The 24,312-nt window shown below is 44.4% G+C and overlaps 1 protein-coding gene across 1 annotated transcript in view; it reads right to left on the reverse strand.

The window, feature by feature from the left end:
* Positions 1-3,059: 3,059 nt before the first annotated feature.
* LOC121002816 (amyloid beta precursor protein binding family B member 1 interacting protein) overlaps positions 3,060-24,312 on the reverse strand; it is a 132,233-nt gene continuing 110,980 nt past the window's right edge. The window contains exons 10-14 of the mRNA XM_040434393.1: positions 20,893-21,003; positions 12,301-12,399; positions 11,170-11,272; positions 7,310-7,401; positions 3,060-5,033 (exon numbers count right to left, since the gene is read on the reverse strand). Of these exons, the coding sequence (XP_040290327.1) occupies positions 4,473-5,033; positions 7,310-7,401; positions 11,170-11,272; positions 12,301-12,399; positions 20,893-21,003 (966 nt within the window). The 3' untranslated portion in view covers positions 3,060-4,472. The remainder of the gene's footprint in view (positions 5,034-7,309; positions 7,402-11,169; positions 11,273-12,300; positions 12,400-20,892; positions 21,004-24,312) is intronic.

The following is a 24,312-nucleotide window of genomic DNA, read 5'->3' on the forward strand; positions in this document are numbered from 1 at the left end:
GAGACAAAATTGTAGACCTGCACAAGGCTGGAATGGGCTACAAAACCATTAGCAAGAAGCTGGGAGAGAAGGTGACAACTGTTGGTGCGATTGTTCGAAAATGGAAGGAGCACAAAATGACCATCAATCGACCTCGCTCGGGCTCCACGCAAGATCTCACCTCGTGGGGTGTCAATGGTTCTGAGAAAGGTGAAAAAGCATCCTAGAACTACACGGGAGGAGTTAGTTAATGACCTCAAATTAGCAGGGACCACAGTCACCAAGAAAACCATTGGAAACACATTACACCGCAATGGATTAAAATCCTGCAGGGCTCGCAAGGTCCCCCTGCTCAGGAAGGCACATGTGCAGGCCCGTCTGAAGTTTGCCAATGAACACCTGAATGATTCAGAGAGTGACTGGGAGAAGGTGCTGTGGTCTGATGAGACCAAAATAGAGCTCTTTGGCATTAACTCAACTCGCTGTGTTTGGAGGAAGAAAAATGCTGCCTATGACCCCCAAAACACCGTCCCCACCGTCAAGCATGGGGGTGGAAACATTTTGCTTTGGGGGTGTTTTTCTGCTAAGGGCACAGGACAACTTATTCGCATAAATGGGAAAATGGACGGAGCCATGTATCGTGAAATCCTGAGCGACAACCTCCTTCCCTCTGCCAGGAAACTGAAAATGGGTCGTGGATGGGTGTTCCAGCACGACAATGACCCAAAACATACAGCAAAGGCAACAAAGGAGTGGCTCAAGAAGAAGCACATTAAGGTCATGGAGTGGCCTAGTCAGTCTCCGGACCTTAATCCAATCGAAAACCTATGGAGGGAGCTCAAGCTCAGAGTTGCACAGAGACAGCCTCGAAACCTTAGGGATTTAGAGATGATCTGCAAAGAGGAGTGGACCAACATTCCTCCTAAAATGTGCGCAAACTTGGTCATCAATTACAAGAAACGTTTGACCTCTGTGCTTGCAAACAAGGGTTTTTCCACCAAGTATTAAGTCTTTTTTTGTTAGAGGGTTCAAATACTTATTTCACTCAATGAAATGCAAATCAGTTGCTATCTTTTATTTAAAGTTATTTTTTCGATTTTCCTTTTGATGTGCTATCTGCCACTGTTACAATAAACCTACCATTGAAATGATACTGTTCTGAGACTTTTCATTTCTTTGTCATTGGACAAACTTACAAAATCAGTGAGGGGTCAAATAATTATTTCCGCCACTGTATGCATCCAGTTTCCTTGAGTTTTAGACCTGTTGCTTATATGTGAGTGCAGCAATCCATATCTGAAGTGATGGCACCGGGCACAGTGTGTATAATCGGGATTTCGTCAGAGGCGATGCCCGCAGGCGGAAGTGCTGTCTCTCATCTATCCCAGAAGATATTTTCCTTTGCTAATTCTACCCATCTATAATTACTGTCATCCATTATGTGCCAAGCGCAGCTGCCTGAACAGGTCTGTGTTAAATTGGGAGCAGGTGGTAATTGTAGGTAACGCCAGACCCCCCCGCCTGGACAGATTGCTTTCACCCAGTGTTATATTTACGTAGAACGCTCGTTATACATTTGGCAGTTAATTTTCTGTTAAGTTATGAGTCTCCGGAATTTAAAGTGTTCCCTATTACGTCTTATTAAGCATAGCAATTACGTCACCATTCCCACCATGCCCGTGTACTTTCATGGTCAACCAGATACAGTTAGCGGTTGTCTCATCAGTATTAACTCTTTTAGAGATCACTGCGGGTTTGGTTTCTGGAACCCCAGACAACCAGCTGCAATCCTTGGGGGAAGTTTTCTACAGTTGTACAGGGGACCTTCCTTTCCTTTTGACATCCATATATTTTAACATAACGTATGAACAGAGTATGTGTTGAAGAGGCAACAACCCCTTTAAAGGCCATGGACGAGAGATAAGCAAATCGATTTGTCTCATTAGCCAGACTTCTTCACCTGTGGGGGACTGCTCCGAACAGGTGACGAAGCGCCCACCTTGTCTTATGATTGAAAGAGCTGGACCCCCCCCCCCCCCCCGGCCAGGTAATGTGACTGCACTGCTGCCGAAGTGAGCAGCTACAATGGACACCCTTGGGGACATTTTCTATTACTGCATACTACTAATTTTGGGCTAAAAATCATTTTTTTCTATTAGTCTTTTTTAAAATGTTTCAACAGTTTTTCCCCTACACCTGCCGAAGCTCTCTGGATCTGACATTGCTGCACGTTACCAGAATGTCCACCGGACCCCATTATAGTCAGCAGTATTTGTCCGGTCGAATCCCGGCTTATTTGACGGGTAGTGGCCGGATCTCCTCCGAACCCGTTAGAGTCAATGGGGCCAGCGGGCATTTCGGTAATGCCTGGCAATGCGGGATCCAGAGAGCTTCGGAAGGATGTTCTCTGCCAGAACCTCTGCCTGCAGTGTGAACCAGGCCTTACTGCCTCTGATGTACAGTTGTGTTCAAAATAATAGCAGTCAGACATCACTAACCTGATCAATCACTGTTTTTGGTAGATATGATTTTCTACATGGCAAATAATTTACTAGCAGTTGTAGTAGAGTAATAGAAATCCAACAGTCATGACATGCATGCTGCTGACTCTGTGTAAGTCAATCACTTATTGAAAGGGGCATGTTCAAAATAATAGCAGTGTGGAGTTCAATGAGTGAGGTCATTCATTCTTTAAAAAACTGGTGGCAATTATTGCCCTTATTTATGGAAGGAAGGCAGCAAATGTTGTACATGCCGATTACAGTGCATTTCTCTCTGAAATTCTGAGGAAAATGGGTTGTTCCAGATATTGTTCAGAAGAACAGCGTACCTTGATTAAAATGTTAATTGGAGAGGGGAAAACATATAAAGAAGTGCAGAAAATGATAGGCTGCTCAGCTAAAATGATCGCAAATGCTTTAAAATGGCAACCAAAACCTGAAAAACGTGGAAGAAAGCGAAAAAACTACCATTCAAATGGATAGAAGAATAGTCAAAATGGCAAGGACTCAGCCAACAATCAGCTCCAAGAAGATCAAAGAAGGTCTAAAGTTACCTGTGAGTCCTGTTACAATTAGAAACATTTTACAAAGTGATGGCATATCACCGAGTCCCCTACTGATCATACAGTAATACACATTTCATCACCATATAAGATGGGTATAACACTTCAAAGAGTAACTACACAATTTTTTATGTCATAGGGACATATCAGAAGTGTTGATCGGCGGCGATCCTAGCTCTGAGATCCCCCACCTATCGCTAGAACGAGGGGTTAGAAGGGCTCAGCCGCTGAGCGCTAAACTGTAGAAGAGTGAGATGTATTGAGTTCGTCTACAGTCTCGCGCTTCAGCAAGGAGAAGCTGCGCTTGGCTGAGCGTTACTAACCCCTCGTTCTAGCAATCAATGGGGGTCTGAGAGCTGGGACCCCCATGATCAACACTTCTGATATGTCCCTATGACATATCAAAAATTTAAGAAAGTGTAGTTACTCTTTAAGTTGTAACTGAACTTTCAAAAAACGTTTGACGTGACATATCAGAGGTTTTGATGGTCTGAGTGCTGGAACGCTAGAACAGTCAGAGTTTCCAGTCCGTTTCCAGTCTGTATTCAGCAGCTCGGAGAGACAGCCTGTGTTTGAGCTTTTCTTTTTTCTCGTTCTAGCAATTGGATGGGGGTCTCAGCACCTAAACCCCCACCGATCAAATCCTTTGATATGTCACTATGACATAAACATTTTTTTGAAAGCACAGTTACACCTTAAGGAGCCCCTTACTCTTTACCAGAGGGCACTCCGCTAAACACTAGACTGGATATCACATGATATTCTCAAACTTAAAAGGCAATTCGAATTTGAGCATCAATGCACAAAAGAAAGTTATTAGTTCACATTTTTTTTTTACACACAGGCCTTACAGACACAAATATTAAAATGCAGAAATATGGTATGCTCCAGCTTTTACCCTAAATAGAACTTTTTGTGCTTTACATTCTTGTAGCCGCTAATAAACCCTGACAATGAAACATGCTGGGAATCCTGAGTTAATTGGTTGGGTCCTATATTCATTATCGTCATCTATTAGTCAGTGCAAAGGCCATCTGTTGCTCTGGGAGACCCAGCATGTCCTTTCATTACGTGGACAAGCCACTGATTTCAATGGGCACTGAAATGTTTCATTTTTCCTGTGTTGGTGCTGAAGGGAATCTGAACACTTGCTTCCAGGCTTCCCTACAGATTGCAGGTGATAACTGGGATTCCCAGAAAACCCTGTGATAAGCTTATTGGTAACCCTTCGAACAAAATAGATTAGCTCTATCATACCATAGCTTTATATAACGCTATTTTTACAATGGTTTTTCATTGTCTTTTAGCACAAGAAATTTTAGATCGACATTTCTTATATATAACCCTAAAAATAATTCAGTCCCTCTGGTTTGCTTTTTTTTGCTTTTTCACGCCTTCGTTTCGGCATTAAATTCTACATGATGTCCATTTAATTTGTATTTTCTCTCTTCTTCTGTAAAGCCTTCATCAGATCAGACATAAAATCTGGTTGACCTCCGGCACTTTCATTTGCGCTAAGTTCCTTTGACCTCAAAGCTGTATTGTCTATTCTTTTTGGAGGATTAGGTGGCTGCTTTTTCACTGGGAGCTGTGGTGGAGCTGAAGCAGTAGGTGGCGGTGGGGGTGGAGGTGGGGCAGCTGGGGTGCCTGTGGGTGGCGCTACAAAATGCCGTTGTGGAGGAGGTGGAGCATAACCAGACATTGAATTAGATAATGGAGGTGGTGGAGGTAAGAAGTCAGGTGGCAAATCAAAGAAATCAGGAGGAGGAGGAGGAGGAAGGAAATCATCATCCAGATGTGAATCTTCTGGAGGTGCAAACTGTGGTGGAGGTGGTGGCATATTTCCACCTGGTTTGGCATTAGTTGGTAATGGACAGGGTGGTACAGCACTGGTTGATGCTCTTATAGGCACAGCTGGAGGCTTTTTTGCTAATGTTGGTGTTGGTTGCTTCATCACTTGAGGCTTGGAACTTTCATGTGATTGTGGGTCCTACAAAAAGAAAATACAAAAGAATAACCCGTAAGCTTGAAAACATCAGCGTTTTATGTTCTTCATTATTATATACTGGTGTTCTCATAGTAGATGAGCTTGCAGCTTAGGACCCCTCAGAACACTTCTTTTACATGACCTCCACCACTGATACCCAATTGGACTATAAAATTGTACACTACAAAGAATTAAAATTTTTGGGTCCCTGAGGTCCCAGAAGAAGGATCCATTAAGATAAAATCTAGTTTTGCACATTTTCATTAATTGAAAAATATATATATTTTTATATTTACCTTATTTTTCACCCCATAAGACGCTCTTTTTCCCCTCCAAAGTGGGGGAAAAATGTCACTGCGGCTAATGGGGGAAATACTAATGAGCGCTTCCATTATGTAAGTACTCATTAGTACCGGAGGACCAGGAAGGGGTCCTGGAAGTGATGATTTGACACCTACAGAGCCCTGATCTCAACATCAACCAGTCTGTCTGGGATTACATGAAGAGACAGAAGGATTTGAGCAAGCCTACATCCATGGAAGATCTGTGGTTAGTTCTCCAAGATGTTTGGAACAACCTTCCTGCCAAGTTTCTTCAAAAACTGTGTACATAGATTTAGATTTCTTTTTTGTTCATTCGTTTTGTATTTTGTTAATTGATAAAAATAAATGATTAACACTTGTATTTTTGAAAACATTCTTAGGCTCCATTCAGACGTCCATAACGTGTTTTGCGGATCCGCAAAACACGGACAGCGGCGATGTGCATTCCGCATTTTGCGCGTCGCACATTGCCGACACTAATAGAATATGCCTATTCTTGTCCGCAATTGCGGACAAGAATAGGACATGTTCTATTTTGTTCGGGAACAGAATTGCGGACCCGGAAGTGCGGGTCTGCAATTCCGTGTCCGGGCAGCACATCGTGCTGCCCCATAGAAATGAATGGGTCTGCAATTTTGCGGGACGAAATTGCGGACATGTGAATGGACCCTTACATTGCAACATTTTTCCACACTTGCCTACAGTACTGTACTATACACTCACCTAAAGAATTATTAGGAACACCTGTTCTATTTCTCACTAATGCAATTATCTAGTCAACCAATCACATGGCAGTTGCTTCAATGCATTTAGGGGGGTGGTCCTGGTCAAGACAATCTCCTGAACTCCAAACTGAATCTCAGAATGGGAAAGAAAGGTGATTTAAGCAATTTTGAGAGTGACATGGTTGTTGGTGCCAGACGGGCCGGTCTGAGTATTTCACAATCTGCTCAGTTACTGGGATTTTCACGCACAACCATTTCTAGGGTTTACAAAGAATGGTGTGAAAAGGGAAAAACATCCAGTATGCGGCAGTCCTGTGGGCAAAAATGCCTTGTGGATGCTAGAGGTCAGAGGAGAATGGGCTGACTGATTCAAGCTGATAGAAGAGCAACGTTGACTGAAATAACCCCTCGTTACAACCGAGGTATGCAGCAAAGCATTTGTGAAGCCACAACACGCACAACCTTGAGGCGGATGGGCTACAACAGCAGAAGACCCCACCGGGTACCACTCATCTCCACTACAAATAGGAAAAAGAGGCTACAATTTGGACGAGCAAACCAAAATTGGAGTGTTGAAGACTGGAAAAATGTTGCCTGGTCTGATGAGTCTCGATTTCTGTTGAGACATTAAAATGGTAGAGTCCGAATTTGGCGTAAACAGAATGAGAACATGTATCCATCATGCCTTGTTACCACTGTGCAGGCTGGTGGTGGTGGTGTAATGGTGTGGGGGATGTTTTCTGGGCACACTTTAGGCCCCTTAGTGCCAATTGGGCATCTTTAAATGCCACGGGCTACCTGAGCATTGTTTCTGACCATGTCCATCCCTTCATGACCACCATGTACCCATCCTCTGATGGCTACTTCCAGCAGGATAATGCACCATGTCACAAAGCTCGAATCATTTCAAATTGGTTTCTTGAACATGACAATGAGTTCACTGTACTAAAATGGCCCCCACAGTCACCAGATCTCAACCCAATAGAGCATCTTTGGGATGTGGTGGAACGGGAGCTTCGTGCCCTGGATGTGCATCCCTCAAATCTCCATCAACTGCAAGATGCTATCCTATCAATATGGGCCAACATTTCTAAAGAATGCTATCAGCACCTTGTTGAATCATTGCCACGTAGAATTAAGGCAGTTCTGAAGGCAAAAGGGGGTCCAACACTGTATTAGTATGGTGTTCCTAATAATTCTTTAGGTGAGTGTATATATTTAGTATATGTACCTTAGTTGCTTCTCCACGTTTCCAGGCATCTGAGAAGCTTGAGCTGACACTTGTTACATTTTGCGGTACCTGTCCATTTGCTTGAGCTTTACCTAAAATAAAATGAAAGTGACTGAGCAAACTAAGGAAATAACATGGGAAATTTCTAAGAAAAGTATATATTTCTCAATAAAGGACATATGTCCTTCTTTGAGAGAACACAGTAGATGTTATATAAGTTATATTTATATAAAAAGTATATTTTGAGTATTTTTGTAAATACTTGACATCTTGTACTAGTCTGGAGTTAGAGCCTGCATTACACTCCAGAGCTGCATTCACACTTCTGGTTATCATTGGAATCTCTGAACAATCTGTCCTCCATTAAAAACATGTACAGCTTTGAGCCATAGAGTAAATGCTGTAGATGAGTAGAGATAATACAAATTACTCATCATCTGGTACAATCATACCTTTATTCTTCATATAAACGCATTTTCCACAGAGGGATACAGTTATACAGATAGCGATCACAGAGGTGCAGATCCTTAGTGTATCCTCCTCCCATGCTGCCAGCACCCCCTGCCGATCCCAAGCACAATCGCTATACAATATCACGTGAGCCCAGCCGCCTCTTTAAGTCTTGTAGCAGCGGTATCAGGATACAATCAAGGCGCAAAATACACCGACCAGGACACTCGCATGAAGAATAAGAATCTTCTTCTTTATTGAGTTTTTTTCTTTTTATGTCAAAAAGACTCTTTTTGAACCTGATGAAGGGGGCTTGAGTACCCCAGAAACGCGTTGTTTTGTTTTATTTGACATAAAAAAGAAAAAACTCAATAAAGAAGATTATTATTTTTCATGCGAGTGTCCTGGCCGGTGTATTTTGCGCCTTGATTGTATCCTGATACAGCTACTACTTTGTCTTTTGGAGATTGGGCCTCCTCTCCGGAACCTTTGGATACTACGGCAGCATAAACCGACATCTTGCACAAAAGTGCTAAACCTACAGTAGAGTTGGGCCTATTGATAGCACAACTCTTTAAGATGAGCCACCATTTTTTAGTTCTATCAACCTGCCACAATTAACTGGAAAACACTACCCTATGGTGCGCTTCCTTTATGCTTTCCTAGCTACTGTACGCCTTTACATATAAATCTTTAAGTCTTGTGACAGTTTAGCCCCTTTAAGTCATGTGACAGTTGAAGGATGGAACTGAGCATGTGCGTCCACCTGATGATGTTAGTGAGGTGGACAGAGAAATAAATAAAAGAACAAACAGCAGGTGATGCTGTACAGATACACTGTATTGAATTACTTGGAGGCTATACAAAATTTTTAATTAGATGCAATTACAGCAGTATTCAGATTCAGGTGGTGGCTTGAAAAATGCCATATGTGTCAAGAATAAACTTGTATCAGGCCATTTGTATAACAGGGCTTTAGGTCTCACATGACTGACAGTTACAGAGGTACATGTTAGGGATGTCCTCTTCACCCATATTCTTCAACAGAAAATATATAGATGCCCTTCAGCACCACCATGTCTAACTTCACACTATTAATAACATATAACTACACAAGTACCCATATTTTTGGATGACATACTTTTATTTATTTGTAAACCCAAGCACAGCATTGAACAGTTCCATAGTTTGCTGGAGGGGAGTACCCACTAAGGCTATACTATGAACCTAGAAAAATCTTAAAGGGGTTGTCCCATCTGGACATTTATGGCATATACACAGGATATGCTGTACAGTAAGTATCTGATAGGTGCCAGTCTCACCTCTTTGACCCATTCCTATCTCTAGAATGAGCCCTGTTGCATGGCTCTGGGAATAGAGAGGTGGCTGTACATGCATGACTCTAGAGAACCTCCAAAAATAGTTGAGCACGTTTAGTGGTGGGACCCATACTTATTGGACATTTATGGCATACCATAAATGTCCAGATCATACAACCCCTTTAAGTACTATTTCTGAAAGACTTCAGTGACCCATCTTTAGACTTCTAGCTGTCTTCATGAGCACACTTCCAGGCTCTTATCCAACCCATATTATACCCATTTTTGTTGAGTTTACTCTGTGTTTCCTACCAAGCATCATAAGCCCAATTTTCCTCACCTACAATTAATTTGGAAAGTCTTCAGACCTTTTCAGTTTTTTTACATTTTGTTATGTTGCAGCCTGGTGTTGAAATAATAAAAAAAAAATCTAATTTTCCCGTCATTCTGCACTCAATACCACATAATGACAAAGTGAAAACTGAATTTTAGAAAATTTAGTAAATTAAAATGGAAAAACTAAAATTTTGCATGGACATAAGTGTTCGGACCTTTGTCTATGACACTTGAAATTGAACTTTGGGCCCCCATTTCTCTTGATCATCTTTGAGATGTTTCTACACCTTGATTGGAGTCCACCTGTGATAAATTTAGTTGATTAGATGTGATTTGGAAAGACACCTCCTGTCTATATAAGGCCTCACAGCTGATAATGCATATCAGAGCCATTACCAAACCGTGAGGAGGAAGGAACTGCCTGAAGAACTCAGAGAGAGGATTGTGCGGAGGCACAGATCTGGAGAAGGGTACAAAAATGTCATCTGTGCGGTGCCTGCACTTTCCTGTTTTTAACCAGAATAAAGTTGCAAACAGAATCACATGGTCAGTGCCGTTATTCATTTTTCCTTCATTTGTTGATTTTTGAATGGCTATCAAGCAGAGCACAACCATATATCGCATGATGGTAGTGCAGGTGTGAGAACCGTTGGACATTTACCACACTCAGCAGTGCCGACACCATTCTTTTGTATGGGTACAAACATTTCTGCTGCACTGAAAGTTCCCAAGAGCACAGTGGCCTCCATAATTCTTAAATGGAAAAAGTTTGGAACAACCAGGCCTCTATGTAGAGCTGGCCACCCCACCAAACGAAGTAATCGGGGAGAAGGGCATTGGTAAAAGAGGTGACCAAGAATCCAGTAGTCTCTCTGGCTGAGCTCCTGTGTGCAGATGGGAGAAACTTCCAGAAGGTCAACCATCAAAGAAGCACTCCACCAATATGGGCTTTATGGCATAATGGCCAGAAACAAGCCTCTCCTCAGAAAAACCCGTCTGGAGTTTGCAAAAAAGCACCTAAATGACTCTCAGGCTGTGAGAAACAAGATTGTCTAGTCTGATGAAACCAAAATTGAACTTTTTGGCCTCAAATCTAAGTGTTATGTCTGGAGGTAACCAGGCGCTTCTCATGACCTGCCCAATACCATTCCTACAGTGAAGCATGGTGGTGGCAGCATCATGCTGTGAAGGTGTTTTTCAGCTGGAACAGGGAGACTGGTCAGGTTTGAGGGAAAGCTCTAAAGAGCCCTGCTTGAACCCAGTTGAACATCTCTGGAGATACCTTAAAATGGCTGTCCACCGACAGTCACTGTCCAACCTGACAGAGCTCCAGAAGATCTGCAGAGACGAATGGCAGAAAATCCGCAAATCCAGGTGTGCAAACCTTGTGGCATCATACCCAAGAAGACTGGAGGCTGTAATGACTGCTGAAGGGTTTTCAACTAAGTCCTAAGTAAAGGATCTGAGTAACCTATGTCAATGCACGATTTTAGCTTTTCATTTTCAAGAAATTATCAAAGATTTCTAACATAGTGTTTTAATTTTTCATTATGGGTCATTGATTGCATATTGATGGGGAAAAGCTTTATTTTTATTTTTTTTAACTCAAGGCCACAACATAGCAAAATGTGAAAAAAGTGAAAGGCTCTGAAAATTTTCCAAATGCACTGTAAACAATAGCATTTTAACAAACTAAACAGACCAAAAGTAACTAGATATAGTTTTATTATAAACTTTGCATAGTAGCATGCTTACCTGCTGTGCCTGCTACAGATGGATTGCTGAGCGAGGACCAATGAGAGGCAAGGCCGGCTTTGTGGACCGCCATCTTATAGTTATCGTATAAGGTTTTTCCATACTGGAAACAAAAATAAAGTTACATTTCCACATGAAACCAGAAATCATTGGGAGCAGATCCTGTCTAAAAAGACAGGCCACTGAAAGAGGCCCCAGATTTATCAGTCGCTCAGGCTGGATGATAAATTTGGTGCATGGCTGCACACTTGTGTTCAATTTTACTCCATTTATTGTTTGACTTAATTTGTGTCAAACTTTTGGTGCAATCTTGAAGAGTGTTTTTGTATCTTAAGCCACACCCACACTTGAATGGGGCTGAGCTGCGCCTAGGCCATGTGATCAATATACGGTGGCGTCTTTGGCCTAGGAAGAGGCCTAAGTGCTCACGGAGCTCTGGGGCCTCTTCATACAGCTGATTGGCGGGGGTCCCGAGTGTCAGATCCCCGTCAATCTAATATTGCTGAACTATACTGAGGATACGTCATCAATATGAAATTCCTGGATAAACCCTTTAATAAATCTGCCTAAAATGAGATGTGATATTGTGAGACAAAAATGCACCAAAATTGTGAGCAAAATACGACAGAATTCAGGCACACCTGCAATAAAACATAAGCCCCTTTGTGTATTATGAGAATTAGGGGATAGGAAGAAAGGTTTAAGGGTTTGTATGAGTGTGTTCATTTTTAGCACAGCTGGTAAAAGCTAAACTTTTTGAGATTTTTTCCTGTTCTATTAGCACCTATCAATATATACAATAAAGGCCTCCAGACTAGACTTGATGTTTCCTTAGAAGATCAGCGATGAAACACCAAGGCTTGACCATGAGTGGGGCCTTAGACATAAGTCCATTAAGAGGATTCTACTAATAAAGTGGCTTGGAACAACTTTCTTGATGGCACTGAAACTATTGCAGCTGCTATCACTGGTGGTATAAAAGATGGAACATCTAGAACCAGCCAAAGGTCTCTGTGTCAGAGACTCTTAGAATTGAGGCATTCTTAGTGAACATGGTCAATTTGTCTGAATGTGTTTGTAAAAACAAGATAGAAGATCTGGAATTTGTTCAGAGTTTCTTTACTGTCTTACCTTTGCTATTCTTATACCAGTCACCCACTGGTGGAGAACCCATGGATCATCACAGCACAGGTATTTTATGTATTGGGATTCCTTTTGAATTTGTGGATGCTAGAAAAGAAAGAGAACAATCAGAAAACCTCATGCACATCATATCAAATCACAGAAAGATTACACAGCACAAAGCAGAATGTTCTATGTCTCTTTAAATGGATGAACACCTAGCTTCTCATCCGGGGTTACTTGGACCCCAGGGAGTTCCCACCAGCTCTCCAAGGGATCCTCACATTGTCCTGTATGATGTAATTATAAAGGGATGTCTTAGTTTAAAGGGTTGTCACATCTGACCATCTATGACACATCAGTAGGATATCCCATAAATGTCTGAGATTTTTAGAAGTCCCATAGTAGTGAATCGAGCATGCGCTCCATTCATGGTGGGGCCTGGGACCTGCAACCAATTTTTCTTCCTGTTGATATGCCATAAATGTACCCTTTTCACATTTTCTTAGGCTCTGCTTCTCAGGTCTCATCTGAGCCGTCTGTCAGGCGTATACATCAGGAGCATTGCCTGATGTGCAGATGTGTCCACCCTTGCCTTTGCTTGATTTTGGTTAAAGAGGTTGCCTCACCTCAGAAATTAAAGGGTCGGCACCACGATGCAGAGTGCATATGGCTGATGCCTGTGTTTTGCAGATCTGCAGTTTGCGGTCCATAAGAAGGGGAGCAGATGTCTCACGGTCTAAGGTAAATGTTAGATTTTATTTCAAGACACGGAGGCTCCTATTGCTTAACCCTTTCTTTACTGTCCACAATAGCAGCAAAGAAAAAACATGACATAAAGGAAGAAACCATGAAGACAAGCCCCTCCCCATATGTGCCATTATATTAGACCCCACATCCATAAGTCCTTCCCCTTTCTTTGCTGCTGCCACCAAGATAAGTACACTCCATAACAGTTACTTTCCTTGCTTGTACCTATCTCACTGGTTGCGTTTGATTATAAGTTTTTCTTCCCTCAGGTTCGCCTATGGATTTATACATGTTTATATCCTTATAGGTCTGGTTTTATTTCGGCATATATATATATATTTTTCTCCCTGTTGTCATCGCTCCCACACCAGTCTCTGCCCAGGGGCTGGTGTAATTTTTCTTGCTTCTGAGGATCCGTTTTTCCCCCTTTTATTTTTTGTTCCCCCCCCCCTTTTCTTACTGCGTCGTCCGCCATTGCTTACCTTCTCTTCTCTTGGCTCCACCTCCTTCTCCTTTCTTCTTCGTGCGCTCCCTGACCGCTCCGGTTCTGGCCCGCCCCCTCTGATGCGCCTGTAGTCTCGCGAGACTTCTGGCACTTCACTCTTTATCCCGTTCGGCAGTTGCGGTCGTCGCTCCCATAGTCTCGTGAGACTTCGGGCGCCCCGATCTTCATTCCGGCCGGTGGTAACGGACGGCAGCACTGGTTCTCTGGCCTCTGGTATATATAATCTGCTCTTGGGCTAGTATTTTTGCCCCCTCCCTTGTTCTATATACCCTTGCTGCAGGAGGGATCCAGGGTCAGGCTGACCTGCTGCCCTCTATTAGTTCTTATAGGTACCTTAGAGGGATTCATTATGTCCAAGCATAGGGTGCCCCTTTGTGCCCCTTCCCTTGGGGACCTTACTTCTGGAGAAACCCCAGCTAATCCTGGCTCCTTCTCCCCTGCGGGAGTGGATAATCCCCGGGTGGATGACTCCCAGGTCCTTGCGCTCCAGCGCTCTATGACGGACGCCATTATTGCGGCCATGGGGTCCATGTCCTCCCTTTTGGCCCAGCCCTCTACTTCCAGACTTCAGGTTCCCCATGCCACCCTTGAAGCTGGATCTTCAGCTCCTGACCCGTCAGCCTCCAGAAACGATATGAGCGGTGTGACTTTTGCCACCCTTGATAGCGCGCCTATGTCGCGCAAAAGGGCCTGTACGCGCCAGGCAGAAAGAGCGTGCCCGTGGAAATGTGCCAGAGCACAACCAGACACTGAGTCCGAGTCGGACTTTGGTTCAGATGAGGAGGCTCTGACTGACGCCTTTGGCGACGCGGAGGGGGATCTTGGGGATGTTCCGATGGACCGACCCTTCTCAGCCCCTTCGGCCAGCGGCTCCCTAGCTGAGGCCAACACTGCCTCTGCCACCACCCTTATAGACCCATTTGGTGAACCTCATTTTGACACGGATGCCCTCCACCATCCCAGATCGCCGAAGTGGCTCCCGGTAGACCACGTGGGATGTACTTGGAGGCCCATGTGTGGTGCCCCCTTTAGTAAGGAGGCCCGCAATAAGCTACGGGCGGAATGCCGAGACCCCTGGTACCTAACAAGGTCTGTGAGACTCCAGTGGTGGACCCTAAAATGGTACCATATTTGGCCAAATCGGGTTGGAACCCTTGCAAGGGGCTAGAATCAGCCTTAAAAGCCTGCCAGGACAAACTCCTGGATGTCTTTGGCCCCTTAGCAAACATTTTTGAGCTGGCAGAGACTGCTAGAGCTGAGGACAGGCAGGTGGACCCAGAGGAACTCCGGGGCTGGGTTCAACGCGCCATTTGTATTACCGGGAATGTTAATACTTCCCTTTCTATTGAGAGGCGCAAGGCCATCCTGTTTAAGATTGAACCCAAATTGGCCAACCTTGCCCTTACAGAGGCGGGCAGGGAGGCACAAGGTTTGATCTTCGGTGATTCCTTTATCAAGGATATGGGCCGTTTTGTGGGCGCCTTTACGGCCTTGGACAAAGCCCAGTCCTCCATGAAATGGGTGTTTCAGAATAGGGTTTCTGCCAGGGCCTGCAGTTCCAGGGGCCGTCTGTCCGGCCGGTCGACCTTCCAGACCCGAGGCATGGGTCGAGGCTCCTTCTCTCAGAGGTCCTTTGCTCAGAGGAACCCCTACCCGGAGGCGAGGCAATCATCTTCCTTCTTCCCCACTTGTGGCGGACCGGGCCGTTTCAGAGGCTATAGAGGTTCCACGGGATCAAGACGTCCTTTTGTTAAGTCCAACACCTCCTCTGCATTTTTCGGATTGTTGTGTAGGGGGGCAACTCTGTCTTTTTTCTCATGCTTGGTCCAGCATCACCTTGGACCCGTGGGTTCTTTCTACTGTTCGGGGGTTCCACAAAGAGCTGGTAGACGACCCTCTTTTCCTTCCCACACCGCACATCCAGGTGTGCTCCAATCAGGCGCAAGCTTTGGTGGATCAAGAGCTATCGGAACTCTACCAAAAAGGGGCGGTGGAACGGGCCCCGGACGGGCATTCGGGAGTTGTCAGCAGCATTTTCCTAGTGGAAAAGAAAGGAGGGCATATGCGCCCAGTCATCAATCTTCGAGCTTTGAATGCGTTCGTCAGGTACCGCCACTTCAAGATGGAGGGGATTCATGTCCTCAGAGATCTTCTTCTACAACAAAATTGGATGGTGAAGCTCGACCTCAAAGATGCATATCTGACGTTTCAGGTGTCAGAGTCTTCCAGGGACCTTTTGCGTTTTCTCTGTAGAGGGGACATTTGGCGTTTTACATGTCTCCCCTTTGGTCTCTCTTCAGCTCCATGGTGCTTCACCAAATTAATGCGTCCAGCTATGGCTTGGCTGCGCAGTCGAAGAGTACGGCTCATAGTCTACCTGGACGACATCCTCATCATGGCTCAGGACTGATCCGTCCTTCTCAGTCATCTAGATTTGACGGTGCATCTCCTGTCCCGTTTAGGTTTTATTCTCAACAGAGAGAAGTCTGTGCTGAGACCATCTCGCTGCATGGACTTTCTGGGATTCACGGTGGATTCGACCACGTCTACGCTACGCCTCCCTCGGGAGAAGATCCATTCCATCCGCAAGGAGTTGCGCCGCGCCTTGGCGGCTCCTCAGATCTCGCTGCGCCATCTGGCCCGGATTATCGGCCTTCTGGCCTCCTCTATACAAGCGGTCTTCCCAGCCCCTTCATATGCAGATCTCATCTCGCTGGACTCGGAGACCAGAGACGAGTTGTTATGGTGGATCCACAATCTCTCGGCCTGGAATGGTAAGGCGATTTTCGGGCCCCAAGCGGACTTCACAGTGGAGTCGGACGCCAGTCTGCGGGGCTGGGGTGCTCACTGTGAAGGTGTGACCACCGGAGGATGCTGGTCGGAGGACGAGTTCCACCTCCACATCAATGGTCTGGTGCTTCTGGCGGGATCCTTCGCGATCCGCAGTTTTGCGAATGGGGTAGCCAGGGCGTGCATCAGGCTGCGTATGGACAACATCTTGGCGGTGAGGTAGGTCAACGCCATGGGAGGCACTCATTCAACTATGTTGTCTCAGCTAGCAAAATATTTTTGGTCATTTTGTCTGGCCAGGGACATTGTGGTTCGGGCTTAATTCCTGCCAGGGCTACACAACACTCACGCGGACTGGAGCTCTCGATATCTCAGGGATGGCAGCGATTGGAAGTTACACGAACAGGTGTTCGCTGCTTTGTCATCTCACTGGGGTCCCTTTTTTATCAACCTCCTCGCTTCCCGTTTGAACGCTCAGCTCCCCCGTACTTTCAGCTGGGGCGCCAGCTGGAAAAACGGAACTGCAAAATTTAGTAAGGAGCTGCAAAATTTCCGCTACAGGAGCCGAAAAGGGATCCACGTCCCGAGCAAGGCACCAGTTAGTCCAAGATCTCCAGGCCGCTCTATAAGATCTTCTTGTGTCTGGAGCCCATGCGTCCTCCAAAAGACGCTGAGTCGCTTCCGAAATTCCCCGGATTCACAAGGAATTCCCGAAATCATGCATGCCAGGAGCCGAAGAGAGCCGTCCAGTATGAGAGGGTGCTGAAGCCCCGACGGTCCTCGTAAGATATCCAGAAAGCAAGGTAGGAGGAAGGGCGAGTCGACTGTCAGCTCTAACAATTGGGGAAACCAAGTTTGGGTGCCCCAGAAGGGGACCACCAAAACAAGCTCGGCCAATTGCTGGCGAACTTGACTCAGGATCCGCGGAATAATGGAGAACGGCGGAAAGGCGTACATCAGTGACCCCGACCAGTCCTGTAGGAAGGCATCCACCGCTGCTGCGGCCTGGAGATCTTGGACTAACTGGTGCCTGGCTCGGGACTTGGATCCCTTTTCGGCTCCTGTAGCGGAAATTTTGCAGTTCCTTACTTCCTTGTTTTGAAGAAGGCAAGGCTTACCGCACGATTAACTTGTTCAGGTCGGCTATCTCCTCCTTTCACCAAGGATTCGACGGGCGTCCGGTAGGCCGGCACCCCCTGGTGTGTCATCTACTCCGTGGTTCACGCCTGGCTAGGCCCCCGAGGCCTCAGTTCTCCACGACTTGGGATGTGTCTTGTGTCTTGTCTCTTTTTTTCTTTCTGGCCGTCTAACGCGGATCTCTCCTTGCGCCACTTGTCGGCCAAGCTAGTTACACTTCTGTGTCTCATCTCTTGTAAGAGAGTGTCCGATGTCCGGGCTCTGGACTATGATGCCCGTTCATTCACCCCAGAGGGCGTTGCTTTCAATATTACGCGCCGCACCAAGACGCACATTCACGTGGTACATTACCCCGCTTTTCCTGCTACCCCAGCGCTCTGTCCGGTTGTCTGCCTCAGGGAATATGAGGCTCGTACGTTGGCATATCGCTCTCCCGCGTCTCCGCAGCTTTTTCTCTCGTTCCGTCGGCCCTTCTCCCCTGTCACCAGCACTACGTTGGACCAAACCGTTGGGTTAAGTGGATCATGTCCTTAGCGGGAGTGGACACGTCAGTCTTCACGGCTCATTCCACCAGAGGAGCTGCGGCCACTTCTATGGCGGTGGCAGGGGCTAAACTGGAAGACGTCATGAGATTGGCTGATTGGTCCAGGGTTTCCTACTTCAGGGAATTCTACTTTCGACCGTCACTTCATGCTTTCTCGTCGGTTATGGGTCGGCTTTGAACTCGCAATAGGAGCCTCCGTGTCTTGAAATAAAATTGCATGATTTTCCTATTTTATGACGTAAAGTCATGATTTTATGAAAGACACAGAGGCGAGTATTGCCACGCCCTTTTACCCGCCCAGGCAATCTTTATTGTGTCGATATGTGGTTCTTTGCCTTGATTAATTGCATTGATAATAATATGTTTAATTTCAGGGATGTTTGCCCCATTTTAGATGTAATTCCGCAATGTTCTGTTTTTCTTGATTTTGCAGGATAGAATCTTCGAGATCATTAGGAGCTTCGCAGTGTGGCTTCAGTGCTGAGTTCGCCAGACCGTGGCGGTGTTTCCAGTTCCGAAGAGTTCAGTGGTTCGTGCTGCATCGGTTGAAAAGGATTGTTCCTGTTATTGAGTTGGTGTCGCCTCGTTAAGAAAGAGGAAGGACTTATGGATGTGGGGTCTATTATAATGGCACATATGGGGAGGGGCTTGTTGCCATGATTTCTTCCTTTATGTCATGTTTTTTCTTTGCTGCTATTGGTGGACAGTAAAGAACGGGTTAAGCAATACTCGTCTCCGTGTCTTTCATAAAATCATGACTTTACGTCATAAAATAGGAAAATCATGCAATTTTAAGCTCCTATACGTCTTTTCTTACTTGATCTCTGTCTGCTAATGTCGTATAAATGTGTCTCACTGTATAACGTTTGCTCTGCATTACTAATGAATATGTACAGTATTTGCTTTATAAACCAATAATCATGAAAATCATAATAATGATGATAATATCGTAATTGTAACTAAACATTATGTATTTTTCCCATTTCACCAGCAGATGGCAAACTATCCCCTGGAATGCTTCAACCTGATCTGACTCATACTTCTTGCTAACTTTGCGGATAAAAGGATTGGATTAAAGTGGATGATGCTTGAACTCGAAGGGTAATTAGAATTATGACAAACATGTGTCAGATAGGAAGTACCAAATGGAATTATGGTAATCTACTTTGTGTGACACTCAGCAGATGTAAATCAAGGTCAGATGCCTCCACCACTGTATGGTGATGCGAGGATCCCCCGCACAAGATTCAATAGAACCTTAAAGGGGAGACAAGTCAGATGTGAAAAACTGGATGCAATGAATGGAAAGACGCTCAGCGTCTATTGTCATCACTGTTGATACTGAGTTGATCTGCCAATAGTGGAGTAGAGATACATTATGACCTTTGCTGGCCATGGAGGCCTGGTCCAGCTGTATTTATACCTCTCTGATCCTTTGCTTCTTGTGGAGACAAGTGCCGGTGGCCATGTCTCATATGCGCTTATCTTGCCCCATAGTGAAATAACCTAAGGGCTTGACTACACAAAATTGTATGTTTATGGGTCATAGGAGAAGACAGCTGTTGGATTATTATCTGACTGACAGATATAATAAAAACGATATTGTGTAGACTAATCTGGTAGGATCCCGAACATATAAATGCATTTTTTGGCTTTGCCATGTTAATATGGTTTTATCCAGGAGGACGAAGAAACTACTCTACTGACCCTCTAAGTCAATGCCTGGTGTCTTTAAACATTCCTTGGGAATCAGAATCTTTCCCTTCAGGAAAAGTCACCCATTAACATCACTTGTCATGTATACTCCCAGATGCAGATTTTACCAAGACCACTTTCACACAATCAGTGTTTGATCAGTGATTTCCATCAGTGATTGGGAACCAAAACTAGGAGCGGGTCAAAAACACAGAACAGGGGCAGTTTTTTCCATTCTGCCTTATCTCTGTGTAGCCTCTGTTCCTGGTTTTGGCTCACAATCACTGATATAAATCACTGATCAAACACTGACTGTGTGAAAGCAGTGCATTTTCCTGTCTGTGATGCTGTATAGGCCTTGTTCACATCAGCGTTCAGCCTTTCCGTTCTCCTGCTCCGTTATAGGAGCAGGAGAACGGAAAGGACGGATTCGGCTCATAACTGAGCCGAGCGGAGCCTACGGACCTCATAGACCCCCATAGACTATAATGGGGTCCGTTAGGTTTCCGCTCAGAAGATGATTTGGAGCGGAGACAAAAGTCCTGCATGCATAGGTTTTCTCTCCGGTGCTATCATTGGATCTGTGCCCTGAAGTACAGTGTACATACCGTATATCAGTTGTGTCCGGCTCCAGAATAAAACTGGCCAGGCACAACTGATATATGTGAACCTAGCCTAAGATGTCTTGGGACTTCCAGCTTTCTTTGTATCATATGGGTGTCAGCCAGATGCCATGTTGGGAACTGGTTGATTTGGAGCTTGCCCATTCGTTCACGCCAGAGTCTGTATGTTATCTTTTGTATATATATCTTAAATTATTTTATCATAGTTTAGTAAACTTTTTATACACCTAAACCATGTCAAGCTAATTTATTCCCTGGTGTCAAAATTCACAGTAATACAGGCACAAGCACAGTTTTGCATGTAAGTGCTGCACACGGATGTTTTGCCATCAGACCATATGGTCTCTGATGATCCCAGTAATAATTTTAGGATCTGAAGACATTCTTGTAATTCTTTATGTTAGAGGAACAGCTGAGGGGTAAAGGTGAAAATGAAAAGTAAGCCCCATTTGCAATAACAAACCATTCCTAATGAGCTGGCTGCGGGCTAATTACCTATGAGGGGGATAGTTATAGTTACATTGATTTTTAGCCTTTGGTTCATGCCAGCGACATACCTTCAGGACGAAACAGTGATCGGTGGGCGCTTTGTACTTCACTTTATACTGCATACCATAATAAATGTTGACGTTATCAAACTGGATGAAACAAGCCAAATCACGAGACGTCTGCAAGACATGCACATAGTTGTAATTGAGACATTGAAGACAATTATTACATGTACACAGACGGCAGTCTGAAAATAAACAGATTTCATAAACCGACTCTGATCCCAGTAAAACACTTCTAATGGTTGTGTGTCTATAGGGTCGTATATCAGATAATGGACAAATTGGGGCAGATTTTTCCAATGTGTGACTGAGAATAAAGAATAGATAGATCTGAAGATGCTAACAACAGGCTTATGGAAACAGAAAAACCTGGTTCCTTTCTTACAGAATTGGCGCCATTTTTGTTCATAGGTTGTGTCTGGCGTTGCCGCTTAGCTCAATGTAAAGACGTTGTCCGATGGGATAAAATTTTTGATATAAGAAGTAAAATGGGTTAAAAATGAATTACCTTATAGAACCCCCAATTGCTCCACTTCCCCAACGGTTTCCAGGTCCCTGGTGGTTTGTCTTATTTTATATTCCATTATTGACTTATATCTAAGATCTGGCCAAAATGTTTTTTTTTTTTTTTACATAAAATAAAGTATTGGAAAATACTAGGAATACAGTAAAACATATTTTCTTGTGCAAACGTACTACAACAAAAAAAGTGCACATATTTGGCACCAGTTGATAAGTTTTAAATGTTGCTTATACTGCGTGCTAAACAGCACAGAAAAGGCAAACAAAACAATAGCAGACTTGTCATTACAGAGCTAAATGATAAAATTATGTCTATCTGCAGTCACCACTAGGTGGTGCTAAGAAGTCTACTGTATACTATGTTCTTAATGAGTTCAAGTAGCGACTAGCTGCATTATTTTTTCAATTTTTTTTCTAGTGCATTTATATTCACCTAAGGGTATATACGTACAAAACGGTTAAAGTAAATGTACTCAATTGGAGAAGGGAGAGGTGTAAAGACATGATCTGAAGAAGAGGTTCAACATTCAATTGTGTTATACTTTCACTTCATTTGGCTATTTTAATAATGTCTGGTAGTTTTGCACCTTAACATTAAAGAGGTTCTCCAAGACCAGTGCAGCAACTCTTGAGGAGCCAGAGCAGACAGTGGGAGTGGTAGTAGCTCTAACTATATCATGTATCACGGTGGTCTCCCTCAGGCCGACACAACTAATGGAGGGTACACCCGTTCTTCTCTCGTGCCACACCCCGATTCTGGGGGGTCCTGCCTAATTGTATTTGGGGTGTCTGTGATGTTAACTGTCCGAGTGGGTGCAAGGCAGGGTATTGAATGCAATGGTCAGCGTATGGAGTAGTAGGAGTCAGAAAACCATGCCAGAGGTAGAATAAACGTCTCATTTTAATGAGTGAATCCCTACAAGGCAGCGAAGTCTGAATAGCTGTAGTGTAGTAGCAGGTTACCTTGCTAAAAGACTCCTCATTCAGCCATTCAGATTATCTATATTATTTACTCCAGGCTCTTTCTTCCCTCTTGCTAAGGAGCATGCAGAGAGCTGCGAGTCTCTGAAGCTTTAAGCTGGGACCTGGGGAGAGGAGCACATGGTCTTTGCACCCTCTTCTTACAACCTCTCCCTCAGTCACTAGTCTAGACTCTCCCTCTAGTCAGGAAGTAGGACTAGTCCACACCTGCCCCTCCTGAGAAGGGTTAAACAGAGTTATTAACCCTATCCCTGAAAACCGTACCAGGCCATGCTGGGTGTACTTTTTATTACACCATATTAAGAAACATTTTCAGATACTCCCTGTTCTAGGGTCACGCAGCAGAAACTCCTTTTTATATGGCTAGGGAAGGTGCAGGGTTAAAATAACTCACTCACCTGTTACTAGTGCACTCGTTTCGGTGCTGAGCTCCCTCCTCCTCCGCTTACAGTCCCTGCTGAGCTAGAAGTGTGAACTGCTGTCTATACTTACTAAACTGCTGCCATCCGATCAGTGGCATCAGCTGTGATGTTCGTCTAGCAACGATGGCATGCCGGTAGATGGCACGTCACACTTCTGGTCCATTGGGGACTTGAAGCAAGTAGGAATGGAGATCTGTTCTGGAACCAGAGTGCCGGTGACAGGTGTTTTTAAAGAACCCCTTTAAGTTACTGTTTCTAATACCCAGAACAACTTTAGTGGATTCCAGAGGTGATACTTATGAGTTCATAGTTTTTGTGACTTTGACACAATCACAACAGCTATTCATTTTGTTTGCCTCGTATGATCGCCGGCAGAGTCACGTTCCTGGAAATGATCGCCCGTCACATGGGATGCCTCACCTTCGTCTCTGATTTGATTTCATGGTGTGTCGCGTTCCATACTATGGTGCTAATGGCAATTTTATAATAAAAAATCGCGATTATATAATATTTTTTTTATTTCTGGCTGCATTTTCCTTAACGTTTTTTTATATTGATCTACCCTCCGGGGAAGTGAATGCATGTTGTTTTCTTTGTATGTAAAATGACAGTGTTAGAATAGATTTGCTATTATGTGGCACCTCTTTTTTCCTTGCCATTTATTATAAAATCACTCTTTTTGTTCTTCAGCGGTTGCTATGGCAACCTGAGATAACGGGGACCCGGTAGCTGTTTGGATGCAAACATTTCACGCTGCGCCTATTCTCGCAATTTAAAATATTCCATGAGGCATAGAAGTGACATAAATGCACGTACAGACACCTCTACCATCCACCATGTATTTAGTGAATATACAAATGAAGCAATGCCATCTTGCTGGAGGTAACACAAGTGACGCCATTCTCTCTATGCAATTCATTTTTATTGTGTTTTATCTGTTAAACCAGGAGCATGATATATATATATATATATATATATATATATATATATATATATAACATTTCTCTACATCAGATGCTTTCTTATTTTCACTGTGTTTGAGGACTTGCTCAGTGCTTCAATGAGCTTTGACATGAGTGGAGTTGCTGGTGCAATACCCCAGATATTGTATCTGCAATTGTTTGTTATATTTCGTACTAATGTCATAGTATGTTATGCATCTGCCGTATGCTTCAGCAATGATAAGGTATGGTTGGCATTAGGAATGGAGCTTTCTATTCCATTCCTCACCTGTTGGTGGGAGTGGACCAGTCCTACTTCCTCCCTTGAGGGGGAGTCCTAGAGAGTTCTATAGAGAGGTAGCTGAGCAAGCCTGAAGTCAGGGAGCACGACCATCTGCTCCAAGGACCTTTGAGACTAAGATCCAGCTCAACTGTGAGGACCACTACTCCAGGGAGATGGCAGGGTCCCAGCCCATCAATAGATCTGCAAGCAACAGCATTTACAGACAGCAAAGGGATCAGCACTACAGCTATACAGACTCCACTGCAAGGTGAGGGGA

This window comes from Bufo bufo, chromosome 5 (genome assembly GCF_905171765.1).
Source record: "Bufo bufo chromosome 5, aBufBuf1.1, whole genome shotgun sequence".
Classification (NCBI taxonomy): domain Eukaryota; kingdom Metazoa; phylum Chordata; class Amphibia; order Anura; family Bufonidae; genus Bufo; species Bufo bufo.